The sequence below is a fragment of the Sceloporus undulatus genome, chromosome 4 (genome assembly GCF_019175285.1).
Source record: "Sceloporus undulatus isolate JIND9_A2432 ecotype Alabama chromosome 4, SceUnd_v1.1, whole genome shotgun sequence".
In the NCBI taxonomy this organism is placed as follows: Eukaryota; Metazoa; Chordata; class Lepidosauria; order Squamata; family Phrynosomatidae; genus Sceloporus; species Sceloporus undulatus.
In genome coordinates, this window is record NC_056525.1 from 6,511,812 (window position 1) to 6,528,351 (window position 16,540).

The following is a 16,540-nucleotide window of genomic DNA, read 5'->3' on the forward strand; positions in this document are numbered from 1 at the left end:
GATGTGCACACAACTGCATTATTGCAGCCACATGCACATGTCACCATTGAGAATGGGGCAGCACTATCCACAGATGCTCCAATCCGCAGATAGGAAGGGCCAATTGTACTTGAGGGGGAAAAGGCTAACGACAGTACCCTACAAACTGGTGCCTCCCAGACGTGTTCAGACTACAATTCCCATCATCCCTGGCTGAAGGTTAGGGGGGTTGCAGCTCAACACGTCTGACAAGCACCAGGTGGGAGGGAATTGGATTATGGGACAGTGGTTTCCCTCCTTCCCTTTCCTCAATGCTTTTCATAAAATACTAAAACATCTATGGTAGAAATAACACCATGTCCCTTCTTTGGCTGAAAACACCATAGCGGATACCTGGGCAAATATACCAACCTGGCAGGTTTTCATCGCTCTCCACTGTCACATCTCCCAAGGACTTCTTCCTTAGCTCCTGCCTTAATGCCTTCACCTGGAGACAGAAAATGAAGCCAACGGTCAATAAACCAATGGTCATTGGAAGGCCTTGTGCAAATGTTGAAAACAGAGTTCCTGCATGGCAGGAGGTTGGACTGGATGGTTTCTTCCAACTCTACAATTCTATGATTCTAAGAGCATTATGCTGGAAGTGGGAGGCGGGAAATACAAGACAATATTTCTCATACTGATCATTATCCTTCTTTCAATAGCTCATTCTTCCCCAATCTCCAGGTAGGCTCCAGATGCATTCTAGGATGTAATTTTTTCCCCCAGATTCCATTTTCCTCTCATCTTTGTTTCATATCAGGCTACAAAACTAAGATTCTCAACAGTGATTTCATAGTCTAAGTACAGCCATACAGCACTTGTCTTATATCAGTGCTATTAATAATGGTAGTTTATGGACCAGTGCACATCCACAAGCTGTTGATTACTAGTCTGAAGCAACCTTCCAGCAAAGAAAGAAAGAGTTGTAACCAATGGGCACAGATACAGTACCAGTCCCACACAAATTAAGAAGAAAAACTACCAGTCTCCCACATCAAATAATGTCACTTACTGGGAGAAAGGTGGGATATTAATTTATTTATTAAATGGGATAACCTGACTGCTGAGTACTGTGGCATCAGTTCTGTACCTTGCCAGTGTGTCTGCTCACTCTCCCATTGGGCAATGTCCAAGACAGAGTTTCTCTTTCTGCAGTCCCAGTGAATCAAATGGTACATTTAAGGCACTGATGCGTAATTGTCTATCATCCAAGAATCAGGAACTGCAAGGCTGGACTCCTGCTGGTTAGTTCCAACTACAGAAGGACCACTGAATCAAATGTTCAATCATGTGTTGACACACAGGTGATCAAATTAATTCAATGGCTCTACACTAGTTATGCCTAACAATAGGATTCTTGGTATTGTTGCTAACTGCATTTGAGTTGATCTCAACTTATGGCAATCCTGTAGAGAACATATCTCCAAGATTCCCTGTGGTTCACTGCTCTATTTAGGTTCGGACCTCCTTAATAGAGTCCATCCATCTAGCATGTGGCCTCCCTCTCTTTCTACTTCCCTCCACCTTTCCCAGCATTGTTGTTTTTTCACGCCTTCTCATGATGTGACCCTAGTACAACAACCTCAACTTTATCATCTTGGCTTCCAGGAAGATTTCCAGCTTGTCCTGTTTAAGGACCCATTTGCTTGTCTTTTTGGCTATCCATGGTATCCTCAGCACTATGCTCCAGCACCACATCTCAAATGAACTGATTTTCTCTTTATATGCTTTCTTAACTGTCCAGCTCTCACATCTGTACATAGTAATAAGGAAGACAATGGCTTGGGCAATTCCAATTCTTGTACTTGTATATCTTTACTCTTTATAGCTGCCCTCGCCATTCTTAGTCTTCTAATTTCTTGACTGCAGTCCCTGTTCTAATCAACATTTGATCCCAGGTAGAACTCTTTTACTATTTCTATTTCCTCATTGTTTAGGTTGAATTTGTGTTGGTACTAACCCATGTAAAATGGGTTGAACTCTTTTTAATGCAACCATGAATTGATGGTGCCTATTGCACAACAGTAAAAAATAAATAAATACGCATACATTTGCAAGGGAATTTATACAGGTATATGACATCAACAGGATTATAGGTAACGTGTTTTATTCCTGAACTGAAATTCACATTTTATATATACATGTGTTTGTGTGCATCCCCCACTTTGTGCATTTATTTGCCCTATTTAACCAATTTATGTGTGCATGTATAAACACACGTATCCCTTATCCAGAATTTCAAAATCCAAAGTACCATATATGCTCAACTATAAGTTGACCTCATGCATAAGTCGAGAGCAGGTTTTGGGGTCAACATTATGGATTTTACCATGACCCATGGATATGTCAAGGGTAAAACTTGGAGGCGCCTTCGGTTTATATGTGTGCATATGGTAAAAAAGACTCCCATTGGGGCTTTTTCCTTCATCATTTCAGCTTTCATTTCAGCCAGATTTGCAGGTGGAAAGGGGACTCTTAAACAAACAGCAATAGCAATCAATCACCCAAGACTCTTTCTGCTTGGCTCCAGAGAGAAATAAACTCCTCTCTGCACCAAATGGGGAAATCTGAAAAGAGCTGCTATCACATTACCACAATGACCCGTAAATAAGTCGACCTGGGATTTGGGGGTCAATTTTTGGGCATAAATTTTTAGACTTATAGACGAGTATATAGGGTATTCCAAAATCCAACATTTCTTGAGCTACGACACAAGTAGCATAATATGTGCCTGTACCGTACTTCTGAGGCTATAGAGACATGGCTGGAGAGAGATGTTAGGATCTTGAAATGGCTTAAATCCATGCCTCCTGCCAATTCACAGATCCTCAGTCTCTCTCCAGTTTCATTATGTCTCATGATGTATATGCAAATACAGGGATTCCAAAATCTGAAAATATCAAAAATGCAGAACACTTCAGGTCAAAAGCATTTCAGGTAAGAGATACTCAACATGTGTGTGTGTCTGTCTGTCTATCTATCTATCTATCTATTCTCTACTATGCACCTTTATTTGCAAAATTTACCCAATTTATGTCTGTGTGTGTGTGTGCGCGCACGTATTTCCCCAATTTGTGCGTTTATTTGCACAATATAACCTGTTTTTTTATTTATGCATAATTAGAATTATATGAACCAACTGAATTAGATGAACCAACTATTTTTCATTTCATTCCAATTATGCACATATTAAAAATATGGCACATTATTTTGGGTACACTTGAGTTCTTGGAAACTCGGCCCTCAGAGAAACTTGAGGTGTATATTTTCTTGTAACAGTTCTTAAGTGGTGCAAAAATGCTGCTTTTATCTAGTAGACAACAAAATTTCTTCACTACTCTAGACATATTGGAATATTATTCCCATCATTCTTAGCCAACATGGCATGCTGTGGTCTAAATTCACCCAAACAAGGCAGCTGGAGAGAGACCTCTGATGCAAAATCTTAAAATTCTAGTCACTTTCATATGGGAGAACCCACTTTGTTGAAGCTTATAGCTGAACTCTACTGATTAGTACCAGCTAAAGAAAGCCCACTGAATCAGCAGCTGACTGGCACATGAACAAGAAAAAACCCACTGATTCAAAGAGTTTAATTGGGACTAGACAGAGAAAATGTTGACTCAACTGTAATGGACTACTGGAGGATATCAAGGATTGCCAAAAAAAGACAAATGGGTCCTAGAGTAAATCAAGAATGAGCTTTCACTAGAAACCATAATGACTAAATTGAGGCTATTGTATTTTGGAGACATCATGGGAAGGCATGGTTCACTGGAAAAGATGATAATGCTGGGAAAAGTAAAGGCAATAGGGGAAGTGCCACAGCTGTTCTGAGTTTGCAAGACCTAAGCAGGATTGTTAATAGTAGATGCTCTTGTAGGTCTCTCACTCATAGGATTTTGCCATAAGCAAAAGCCAACTTAGCAGTAATCAACCAAACGAAGTACTGTATATGCTCATGTATAAGTCTAGAAATTTAGGTTTAAAAATTGACCCAAAAAACCTGACCTATCCATGGGTTAATGTAAGTACTGTACTTTAATTCTTTTTTTTTTTTAAAGGGAACCATCCCCTGGTGAAAGGCACGAGTATAATCTGTCGTGGAAGCACTGACCCTACTTTCTGCTTTCTCATCCATGAAGCCTTTAGTATGGGCATAAACAGTTATGCTTGTTGAATTTGTTCTTTGGCATTGTTTTCCTTTACTTCATCCTTTACATCCTTTGTTACATGCCCCTAAGTTTTACCCTCAACTTATCCATGGGTCATATAAAAATCAATCATTTTGGCCCCAAAACCAGTCCTTGACTTATACATGAGGTCGACTTATAGTCGAGTATATACAGTAGTTAACAATATTCAAGTTTTGTTGGGATGAGATAGGATTCAGACTTGTGACCAGAGCAAACTCCTGTCATTGCCCACAACAACTGAGCCCCGTGGACTTGTTAATTTACCTGCATGCCATGGGAGACCACACAGATTCTCTTGAGATCCCGCTCTCCCCATTCATCTGGCCATCTCTGTTTGATCTCTTCCAATTTCTCAATGATTTCCCTAATCTCCAAGTTGTTAAGCCAAGATGTCATAGACATGTCCCTCTCAGGTGAGCCAGCGACATGGCAGAACATGAGCGGGTAGAATTCTGGGTGAGGAGGCACATTGCCCTTGGCGCAGATGGCATCTCCCTTGCCAACGTAGAAGTGCCTGGAGACAAAGTCAATGATGCTGGGAGTAGAGCGGTAGTTCTCATTGAAGATGATTCTGCTCCTCAGGGCCACCTCATGCTTCTCCTTCTTGTAGTACCGGAAGAGGCGGTTGAGTAATGTGTGATCAGCCCACTGCTCACCCTCCCGTAGGCAGGAAAGTTTTGGGGTGACCTGCATGTGGTCCCCTGCAAGGATGATGCGGGTCTCCAAAGTAGCAAGGGAGAGAGGGACCAGAGCTTCGCACTCCAACATCTGGGCAGCCTCATCAATCAAGATGTGGCTGAAATAGCCAGCAGTTAGCCCAAGTTCCAGGGAGAGCATACAAGTGGTGATAATAATGCGGTACTGGTCCAGTTCTTTCTTAGTGGGGAGGCGAAAGGAATCCCGGTTTGGGGAAAGGCAGCAATACCGCAGCGTGATTGGGTCTGTGGTTTTCACACAGTGGCCAATGTATTTGATCTGTAATGGAATGGCCTCAGGATGTCCTGATGTGACATAGTCATGGAAATACTCACGGATGTAGATATCAGCAGCACTGTGGGGGAAAAGGGAATTTATTTGTGGTATCCAGCCTTTATGTTTTTTTGTTCAGAGTTAAAACTGAAGGAATGCTTTACAATTATTATTTTATACCTTGACTAGGTGAAATGTGGACCCTGGGGGCACATAAGGCCCCAAAGGACCTAACTCTGTGCTGACCACTTGTTGTTTTGTGTCTTCAAGTCATTACCAACTTATGGTGACCCTAAAGTGAACCTATCACAGGGTTTTCTTGACCAGATTTGTTCAGAGGGGGCTTCCTTGGAGGCTGAGAGTGTGACTTGTTTCCATGAATCACCAGAGATTCGAACCCTTGTTTCCACACTCCACGCTCAAAGCACTTCAGTCAAACTTCAGTCACACTTTTTGCCTGTTTACCTATAGGGATTTTTTTTAAAAAAGAAAAAGCATGGCCTTTGTGGGCCTACAACAGGTCAAGTTGAAAATGGGGCAAAATGGCTAATCAAAGCCTCTAGAGGCCGCAATTGGCAGTTTGTATGGCTGGTCCTTAGCACCTCCAGTTAAAAGGGAGCAGGTGATATGGCAGAACCTTCTGTACGCAAAACCTTACAATGCTGCTGGGGCCAGATAATGCATATAATATTCACTCAAGGGGTGAGTATTTATGCAACCAACACAGGCCAGTTATTGTTGTTGACTTGGGTCCGGTACAGATGGGCAGGAAGTGATGGCGAGATGCTGCCCCTTTCTGCCCTGGATAGTTGCTGCTGCAACCATACAGGCACAGCAACGATCCGCTCTGAAAAGGAGCCACAAAAAGCAGCTACTTTCACGCTGCTGCCAAGGCACCATTAGCGCCCAGGAATGGTGCGGTGACGTTTCTTCTGCACTGCCCCATTCAGAGGCGGCGCACAAGGCACGTCATCAGTGCACATGATGTGTGGCCGTGGGCATGTCCAAAATGGTGCTGGGAGAGCATGGAGCATGCCGATGCTCCACGCTCCCCAGCCTTAATTTTGGTCCCAGCCCGCTGCAAAGTGGTGGTCTGTACTGGGCCTTGGTTTCTGTAGAACAATTTTAAAAATGCCCACCTTCACACTGTTGAATATTCTATATAAGTCAAGTAATCAGAATATCAATGAAATCTATTCACGTTCCATGTAGTAACACAATAAAATATGAAAAATCAAAAAGGAGTGAATGCTACTACAAGGCATTACAACATCACACTAAAGGAGGAGATAATCTGCTCGGGTAAAAAGCAGTTTCCTATGTTCTTATACCTTTGGGGCAGGAATGGGAGAAATGTGGTCTTCCAGATGTGGTTGGACTAGAACACTCATAATGATTGGTTTTGCTGGCTAGGGCAGATGGGAATGGCAGTCCAAATGTATCTGAACTCCACATATTCTCCACCCCAACTCCCTCCCCTGTACTACTATAATAATAAAAGAAAAAGGAAACTATTCCTTGGACACAGGCTGAATGACCACAATCATCAATAACTCAGCTTATCTATTGGGTTTTTTAAACGTTGTGGTTTGTGTGTGCCTTCAGATAGTTTCCAACTTATGGTGACCCTAAGGCAAACCTATCACAGGGTTTTCTGGGGCTGAGAGTGTGTGACTTACCCATACTCAACCAGTGGGTTTCCATGGCCGAGTGGAGGAATTGAATCCTGATCTCCAGAGTCATTATCACTACACAGCATTGGCACTTTATGTTTTGAACTGGCATTATTTTTTTATAATGTAACTGCTTTTTAATTCTTGTATGTTATGGATTTTAACTAGGTTTGTTTTAACTGTTGTAAACTGCCTTAAGTTCCAAACTATGAAAAAGATGGGCTAACAAGAAGACAACAACACTGTTGTTCCCCTACCTCTAACAACAACAACATGTTCCTCTGGAGAACACATAGCTCTTGAGCTATTGGACCCCAACCCCACGATCCTTCACCTGTGGATATTCTGGCTAGGGCTAATGGGAGCTGTAGCTCCAGCAGCATCTGCAAGTTTCACACATTCCCCAACCCTAAACCTCCCCAATAGTAACTATATATATAAGAACAACAATTCCCTCAACTCTGCTGACCTGTTGGTGTGAGTGCAGATCAGCACTCGTGTTCCTGGCTGCTTGATGATCTCCAGGGTTGCCATGGCCAAGGTAAAGGTCTTTCCAGTTCCAAAAGGTCCATAGATCAAGAGAGGAGGCACTTGCCGGATCCCACCAGCCACTTGTCCAATGATGAAGGAAAGGGCTTGGTTCTGCTTGGCATTCCCACGGTGCAGCAATGGCAACAGACCCTGCCTGAGGGGTTGTGGGATAGAACATGTGGCCACATCCGGTAGGACCAGCCGCACATCACAGAGCTTGTCGACAGCATGATGCCACTTCCGGAAGAGAAGCTGATTGATCTGGAACTGGACCTCCACCTGGAGGGACATGTCTGCTTTGAGGCCAAGCTCAAAGCAGCAGCGCCGAGGCAGAAGAAGCCAAATGCTTCTGTCAGTGATGTTGCTCCTCTCCACGGAGACTTCAAAGACACGGTTGTTAGTGGGTGGGGCTGGGGCCAGGAAGGCAGTATTGACAGAGCGGTGTAGAAGGCGGCCTTCCTCGGAGTCCTGGGTCAGAGAGTAAGGGGTGGTGATTTCAGCATAGAGTTCCCCTTGGGGAGCACACTTCATCCCCATGAGAGGGATTGCCATCATCTGTCGAAAGGAAAGGACCACTTGCAAGCTCAGCCTATGTCAGAAGAGAAGAGATAATAATAATAATAATAATAATAATAATAATAATAATAAATTTATTTGTATTTACGTTTTTCCCTAGATCAAAAACGGTTTAAGGACTATAAAAACTATTACAAACATCTCATAAAAATAGATAAAAACAAGTAATACAATTATACAAACACAATCATTCATAGGGTAAGGCAGAGAATCGATGGCATCAAGAGCACTCAACTTCATTCCTCAGGGGGGAGGGAAGGCTTGGCAAAAAAGAAAGGTTTTAAGCCTCTTTTTAAATGTTTCTAGGGGGGTCATGAGACGGAGCTCCTCGGTGAGACTGTTCCAAATCCGCGGGGCAGCCACTGAAAAGGCTGTCTGGGATGTGGAGACATATTTGGAAGATGGAATCTCCAACAGATTCTTCCCGGATGTTCTAAGTGTTTGGGGCGGATTGTGTGGGGAGATGAGGTCCCTCAAGTAACTCGGGCCCTAGCCATGTAGGGCTTTATAGGTAATAACCAACACCTTGTATTGTACTTGGAAGCAAATTGGCAGGCAGTGAAGATTTTTCAGAATGGGTGTTATATGGTCAAACCTAGATGCCCTGGTGACCAATCTGGCTGCCATATTTTGTACTAACTGTAGCTTACGAGCTTGGTACAAGGGTAGCCCCATGTAGAGCGCATTACAGAAATCTAAGCGAGAGGTTACCAGAGCATATACCACAGTTTCAAGGTCCCTTTGACCCAGGTAGGGTCGCAGCTGGCGTATCAACCGAAGCTGATAGCAAGCACTTCTGCCCGTCGCATCTACTTGAGATGTCAACTGCAGGGATGAGTCCAGAAGTACTCCTAAGCTGCGAACTTCGTCCTTCAGGGGAAGTGTGACCCCATTCAGGACAGGTGGATAAATTTCTTGACCCAGGAGTCAGCAAAAGAGATGGAAGGAGCAAAGATGGAGGGAAAGAAAAAAGATGCAGATTGAGTCAGCTTTATCCAAAATACTTGGGACCGTGTTTTCGATATTGGATTCTTTTAGAATATTTGCATATATGTAACAAGATATCTGGGAGTCTAGCCCCAAGTCTAAAAAGTTCATTCCTCTTTCCTATATACATTATACACATAGCCTGGTAATTTTATACGTAATATTTTTGGTAATTGTGTACATGAAACAAAGAACTTTATCAGACAACCCCCTTTTAGAATGCAACAAGCCCATTCCAGGGCCTGTCCAATAAAGTTCAAAGTCTGTGTTCATGAACCATTGGAAAGCAAAGGTGTCACTAGCTCAGAAGTTTTGAACTTCATCCCTCCTACAACACAATTACACTTTATATCATGGAATAGCCTGAAGGAGACCAAATATAGTGAAAATGCCCCCCATATCACCCAGAGGGCTTTCTGAGACATAGCATTTAATTTTTATTTCGGGGGGGGGGGGGGGCGCTTAAGGCCAAAAAAAAAAGACTATGGGGTAACATACGCTCCTCACGGTGTACTTTTTCCACCCCCAATTTACATTAAACAAGAGGCAAAATGTGGCCCTCCTGGCCCAGAATGTTCAAGCAGGCTTTCAATGTGTAATTATTTCCAGGGAAGGTGAGAGTATGTTGAAGCTTTTGTATGCTTTTTAATTATTTGATACTGTTTCAAACTATCCTTTTAATGTGATGAATTTAATTTTCTTTTAATACTCACTTAGCAATCAGCGCTCGTTGCGCCTCCTCCTCCCTGAACAGGAAGTTGTGCATTTGCTCACGATAGTTCAATGGGGTGATCGGCTGGCCCTGAGCATCCCGCTGGAAATCCAGCGCCAGCGATGGGGCCTTGTACTTGGCCAGCAGCTCCAACTCGTCAGCAGTCCGCTCCACGCCAGGCACCACCACACGGTTGCCGCTGTGCCAGCGCTCAAAGTCCACAAAATGGCTGCTATGTTCTGTGGTCAGTTCCATACGCCAGGAGGAAGTTTCTTTTTGGCCAACCTTAGCCTGGAGTTTTCGGACCAAGACGGGGCGGCTTCCAACGTCGAACACTAGCCACTGTTCATAGACGCCAAAAGTGTGGCACTCCATGAACACCCCAACTTCAACCGCAGCTCCTGGCCGAGTCTTGAATCTCTTTCCTGAGGCATAAGTCAGGCCCAAATTGTGTCCATCTGCTGCTAGGGAAAACGTTGCCCCTGGGACTCTTCTCAGCAAGGCCACATGAACCAGCGGCTTCTGAAATTGGAGCAAAATAGCATGAGCAGCTTGGAAATGTGATTTTGTTGACTACAACGCCCAAAGTTCCTTGCCAGCCAATATAGCCACAGCCATGGCAACTCCTACCAATCTCTACAAATCACCCAGGTATCTACCAAAATATATCACCCTGAAGTCCAGGCACACTACACAATTATAACACTATGCTTCTACTTCAACTGTCATGATTCAGTTTTATAGAATCATAGGATTTGGAATTGAGGAAAGTATGTTTAGAATTCTAAGTCAGAGAGTTCTAGTGCTAACCAAACTACAAACTCCAAGATTTCATATAATATTGCCAGAACTGTTAAAGTAAAAGATTGCACTATTAGAATTCAAAGATACAGCCCTGTTAGTCTGTAGAATCAGTATGTAGAGAGATCTTGTAGCACCTTTTGAGAATAACTGAAAGAAAGCAGTTGGCAGCATGAGCTTTTGTAGACTTAAGTCTGAAGACAAATGCATCTGAGGAAGTAGACTTAAATCTATGAAAGCTCATGCTGCCAACTTCTTTCTTTTAGTTAGTCTTACAGATCAAAAACCTAGAAACTGGTGATTAGGAAAGTGACTTTTTCTGGATTATGATTCCCAGCCACCACAGCTATGGTAGCAGAGTCCCAAAAAACCCCACAGTTCTGCTGCAAAAAGCTCTTTCCTTGGATCCTAAAGAACCATCCCCGGACCATGTACAGTATCATGGATAAACACAGCAAGCAGTCTGCTCTAATATAAGGTAGCATCCTATGCCTAATACACACAGAAAGCAAAATTATCTTCCCTAGATTCATGCCACTGTGTGCAGAGCCATACCCATCATTTGCAAGAATCCAAAGAGAGGCTCCAGGATTCTGTTTTGCTATTTGGGGAGGCATTTTCTCATCTTCAAGCTTACCTGGGAATGAACTGTGAAAAGCCAGCGGTAGCACATCTTCTTATCCTCTGACTGCACCCGCAGTGGCTGCTGACAAGTGACTATCACACCATCCACTTCCTCTGAAAGCTGGTGAAAGAAGCAACACGTTGAGGCCAGGCAAGACGACCGATGTAACTAATTCTTTGCACCAAACTGTCCCTCTATGTATGGATTTGTCTGACAGATCCAGTGTCAGTGGGAAAGTAAATTCACTCTGGATCTTTATCTGAACTTCAAAGGACCTATGTAAGATGTTGAAGACTATCCCTCAAATAGCTTCAGCACCTTAAATTCCTCCTGTTAAAGTTCAGCATAAAAAACAACAAAGTGGATTCACCATGTAACTGAGATGGAAGGCACCACTGATTATATTTGTTTCATATTCCACACTTGCCAAATTATTCTGTAATTTCAAGACCAGGATATTGGACAAGAGGCTCTATCTAGATTTTGGGATGCCTTCTAGACTGTGATACTAGCCATGCACCCTCACCCCATAAGTGCATATCTTTATGTACTGCAGACAGACATCTTTGTCACTCTGCTTAAACAGCAACTTAGGGGAGAGAAACAGTCAGGGATTTTACAATTTAACATTTAGAATATTCTAAAATTTCAAATTCAGTTCAATCCAGGAGTGGGCAACTGCCAGAGGGCCACATTTGCCCCCAGTTAACCTTGGAATGCCACCTTCTCCACAATTTTGCACATGGTCACAATCTTACCATGAGATGCCCTGGTGGTGCAGTGGTTAAATGCCTGTACTACAGCCACTCACTCAAAACCATAAGGTTGCGAGCTCAGTACCAGCGAAAGGGCTCAAGCTTGACTCAGGCTTGCATCTTTCCAAGGTCGGTAAAATGAGTACCCAGATTGTTGGGGGCAATTAGTTTCAGTTGTAAACTGCGAAGACACTGTTAGTTCAGTATGAAGCGGTATATAAATGAAGCTGTTTGTTCTGTTTGTTTGATTTTGTCTTACCCCCCTCTCTAATTTTGTTCTCGTTTTACAAAAATACCAGACTTCCTACATTCAGCCAGAAGTTTTTCCTCTTTAGTGGCCAACAACGTACAATTAAGACTTCGTTGTGGCTTTCTTGGTATTCCGCAACAAGCCGGTCCTGGTAAGAGAGGAGACCATCTTGCTTAGCAGACATCTTGTTCGTCTCTGCCACTTTGGCTCTCTGGATCCACTCCTCCAGCTCTTCAATGGAATGGGCCTTGGCACAGTTTTCTCCGTATTCACACCCATCAACTCTGGAGAGAGAAACCCACCCCAATGCAGTTATTCATGGGTAGGAAGCTTAAGGGTTTTGAGGCACAAGTGGTATTCACATCAGTTCTGCCAGTCAGAGATAGAGGACTACACAGGGACAGGAAGATAACAAAAGTGAATGACTGGCTACATAGATGGTATTCACCAGTGGTTCCCAAACTTTGGTTCTCCAGGTGTTTTGGACTTCAGCTCCCAGAATTTCTGATTGTTGGCCAAGCTGGACATCAACTTCTGGGAGTTCAGAAGAACAAAGTTTGGGAACCACTGATATAGACAGAAGTTTGTCTTCTGGGACCACAGTATTCACTTCATTAGAGGATTACTGGCTACAAATGGGCTGCACCTCACAAATTCTGGGCAGAAATTAGCAAGATGAAATTCAGTAGTGTGCAAAATAACATGCAAAATTCTACATTTGGGCTACAAAAACCAAATGCAGAAGCATACCCTTAAAAAGACATTTCAGACTAATGACTCAATTTATCAGCTGGAAAAATATCACCCTTCTAAGACCAGTGTTAGCTTTTAAACAGTTTCATCAGTACCCCCAAAACAGCATAAAAAGGTGATCCAAACATGATTCCCAAAAGAATTGGGAGTGTCAGAATAAAACTTCCAATCATCATCATTATCATCATCATAAAATATTTTTTTATATCCCGCCTCTCCCTTCCGGGATCTAGGTGGGTAACAACAGTCCAATAAAACAAATATACAAACAATAATAAAATTTCCCTAATCCCCTTAACCTTCCCTCCTTCTGCTAAAATTGCACATAAACATTAAGATACAATACAATATCCCCAAGACAGTGTACTTAGTTACAAATTTTGTAACTAAGGATTGACACAGGTTGAATTATTCCAAGAGACCTTCAGGAGAGGTGGTGAAAGAGTGAATGGATCAATTTGGTTAATTCAGCTGGAGGTTAGTCTGGAAAGACCTGCTGGAAGAGACCCACCTTTATCGCCTTTTTCAACACCTCCAAAGATGTAATATGGCAGATCTCTTCTGGCAGGTCATTCCATATTTTAGGAGTGGCAGCTGAAAAGGTCCTCTGGGGTGTCACCACCCTATTTTTGGCGCCGACATGGCGCTTTTGGACCATCTGTTTTGGGCCTCACTTTCCCCCGTATCCTTACTAAACAACCAAGCAAAAGCAAAGCATATGCTTTCTCAGAAACTAACAGTTTCCCACAAGTGTGTTCACCTGAAACGAGGCTTGTGCACCTTACACTTCTCATTGACAAGGCTGAGAATACTAAAAGCCTTTGAGAGAAGACATCCACATGACTTGTTATTACAGAAAAGAGCAAGTTTTCACCAGCCCAGCTCTTAAGTGTGCCATATTGTTAGGAAACTGGCTTGGATAACAGGGATGGAAAATAATCTCTGCACAGGATTTTCTATCAATGAACACAAGTACACTCATCCCTCCATATTTGCGGATTTGATTATTCACGGATTTGATTAATATGTCTCTCTAGGAATCTTGAAGTCATCCAGTGCAACTCTATGGTCAACTTGAACTAAAAGCTGTACTGAAATACCTAGAGATTCCTAGAGAGAATACTCTACTAGGCGTTTGTAGCTCCTCCAGTGCAGTTCTATAGTCAGTATCTGTCGGATGTTGACCACAGAGTTGAATTGGAGGACCTAGAGATTCCTAGAGAGGTGTCCTCTCAGGTAAAAACATGATGTTTTTGTTCTTTGCAGTTTTTGCATATTTACGAGGGTTTTGTGCCATTAACCCAAATTTTTATTCCAAATAAGGACCCTGTTGTCTATGAATGAAAGCCAGCTTGGTGTAGTGGTTTCAGTGCTGGACTAGGACTCTGGGAGGCAAAGGCTCAAATCTCCAGTCGGCTATGGAAGCCCCAGTGGATGACCTTGTGCAAATCACACTTTCTCAGCTTTTGAAAAAAGTAATGACAATGTCCTTCTGAAAAAAATCTTGCTGAGAAGACACCATGATAGATTGACCTGAGAGTTTGCCATAAAGTCAGAAACAACTTAAAGGTACACAACGACATGTCTATGAATAATTCTGGTGAGCCCTGATCTTGAAAAACTTTCAATTCCTATGAAAGCAGAAATAAGTTACAGGAACCGTCTAACTTACTGGCTGCAAAGCACAAAGCCCTTTGGGTTGTATGGAGGGGCACGATGAGTCCACTCAACCATGGAGTCAGTGGTGATCAGCTGTGCATGCTCCAAGGAGGAACAGTGGTTCTCAAAGCACTCCTGAGAGTCACACGTCACCAGGCACACTCGGCAATAGAACCGGACTTTGGGCCGCGAATCTTCTTCTACTGGTTTACAGTCCACAGGTGTGTACAGGAGGTCTATGCGTGCCAGGCCATGGCTCTGCTCTGCCTCCCAGACCGCCAGTTCCACATCACTGTGAGCACAATAGCACTGACGAAGAGTGCGATTGCATGGCCTGCCTGTAGAGATGTATTCACAGTAAATGAATTTTTTCATGGCTCCAGGACGGGGACGGATTTCTGTGTACTGCTCCTTCATCTTGCCATTGGTGACCACATGGACCAAAACTGCTTCCCAGTGCTTCTCGCAAGTCCGGCCAGAATCCTTAGTGGAAATCCTTTGGGGAGTCTGGTAAAAACAGGTTTTGCAGATTTCCTGGAAATGGCCTCCAAATTCACTACGGATCTTCTCTGAGATGCTGGGACTAGGAGGCTTGGTGAGGCTGCTTGATAAGCTGCTGCTCTGAGCCCTCTGCAAGAGCATCTTGAGAATGTGCCTTTCCATGTTGTTTTTCCGTTCAAAGGTCCACACGATCACCTCCTCCTGGCTCCAAGCAAATGTGCAAAGGTTCCTGTGCTTTGTGCAACCCAAACCAGGGACGTAGTGCCTGCAGATGTCATAATGGGCTGGGCTTGGGAAGTTGGGACGCCTGCCGACCTTCCGCCACAGTTTCGTAGGTTCTCCCTTGCACCTGGCTAGGAGGATCTCCATCATGCAGTGGTGCTCCACCTCCTTCAGTCGGTAGGTGATCTCGTTCTCCTGCAGACTGCATTTTGAGCAGGCCAGATACAAAAACAGCTGCTCTCGGAGGCCGTCCAGCGGCGTCTGAACCACCCCATTTCGATGGTGCATGGTCACAAAAGATCTGGTAAAACCCGCTCAGAGGGAGAACAAAGAGTCCTCTGGATGTAGATGAGGATTATTGCATATGCACAGCAAGTGCCTCCTTCACCAAACTCCTGGAAATCACAAAATCAAGGTCAATAAGAGATCTGAAATCCAACATTACAGTATATGTCTCTATAAAACTATTCCATTAAAGCAAGTGTTGAATGAGACCCTCCACCCTCAGATCCCACTTCTGTAGGCCCTGGAGGTACCTGCCAATTTTGCCAAAGCCATCCCCCACCAATTTTTTTCAGCATAATTTGTGAGCAAAAATAACACCAAAAATAATTCAAATTTCATCTGTCTTACCAAGCAGCTTTGGCATCAATAGGGAATTTTAACAAAGCATCTCATTCTCAGTGCACCCTCATCTCATTTCAAATACGCAAACATTTCCAGGAATGGCACAGTTACCCCACTGCAGCAAAACAAAAAGAAACCAAAATAACCTGCACAGTTTTTTGATCCCTTAAAGACAAACACATTTTACTATGGATATAAGCTTTCATGATCAATTTAGGCCCTATACAGACTGGTCAAAATAAAGCTGCTTTGGGTCACTTTGGAGGTATGCTGTTTAAATGATATATGCATCCTAAGAGTTCGGAAGCCACGCCAAAGCCATGATCCAGTCCTAAGACTTTTAGGATGCATGCATAATTTAAGCAGCATACCTCCAAAGTGACCCAAAGCAGCTATATTTTGGCAGTCTGTATGGGGCCTAAGCTTCAGTCTACAAAAGCTTATGCTATAATTTATTAAACAGTGCTAGTCTTTGTACAGTTACTGGACTGATAACGCAGATTTAGCCTATGAAGGAAAGTGCCAGAGAGATTGCATTGGCTGGAGTTGCTGGCTATCGAGAAGAGCTTTCAAGAAGAGAATTTTAAAGACCAGATAATAATAATAATAATAATAATAATAATAATAATAATAATAATAATAATAAACCTTTATTTATAAAGCACTGTACATTTACACAGCG

The 16,540-nt window shown here is 43.1% G+C and overlaps 1 protein-coding gene across 4 annotated transcripts in view; it reads right to left on the reverse strand.

Moving 5' to 3' along the window:
• The window catches only part of HELZ2 (helicase with zinc finger 2), a 77,482-nt gene that overhangs the window by 32,339 nt on the left and 28,603 nt on the right, over positions 1-16,540 (reverse strand). For 2 of the 4 annotated variants that reach the window (XM_042462384.1, XM_042462383.1), the window contains 8 exons: positions 15,865-15,973; positions 14,522-15,626; positions 12,197-12,380; positions 11,104-11,211; positions 9,667-10,187; positions 7,329-7,979; positions 4,482-5,268; positions 391-466 (listed from right to left, as the gene is read on the reverse strand). In XM_042462384.1, coding sequence (XP_042318318.1) covers positions 391-466; positions 4,482-5,268; positions 7,329-7,979; positions 9,667-10,187; positions 11,104-11,211; positions 12,197-12,380; positions 14,522-15,519 — 3,325 coding nt within the window. In that variant the 5' untranslated portion in view covers positions 15,520-15,626; positions 15,865-15,973. The remainder of the gene's footprint in view (positions 1-390; positions 467-4,481; positions 5,269-7,328; positions 7,980-9,666; positions 10,188-11,103; positions 11,212-12,196; positions 12,381-14,521; positions 15,627-15,864; positions 15,974-16,540) is intronic. The other 2 variants (XM_042462382.1, XM_042462385.1) reach the window with 1 other exon arrangement.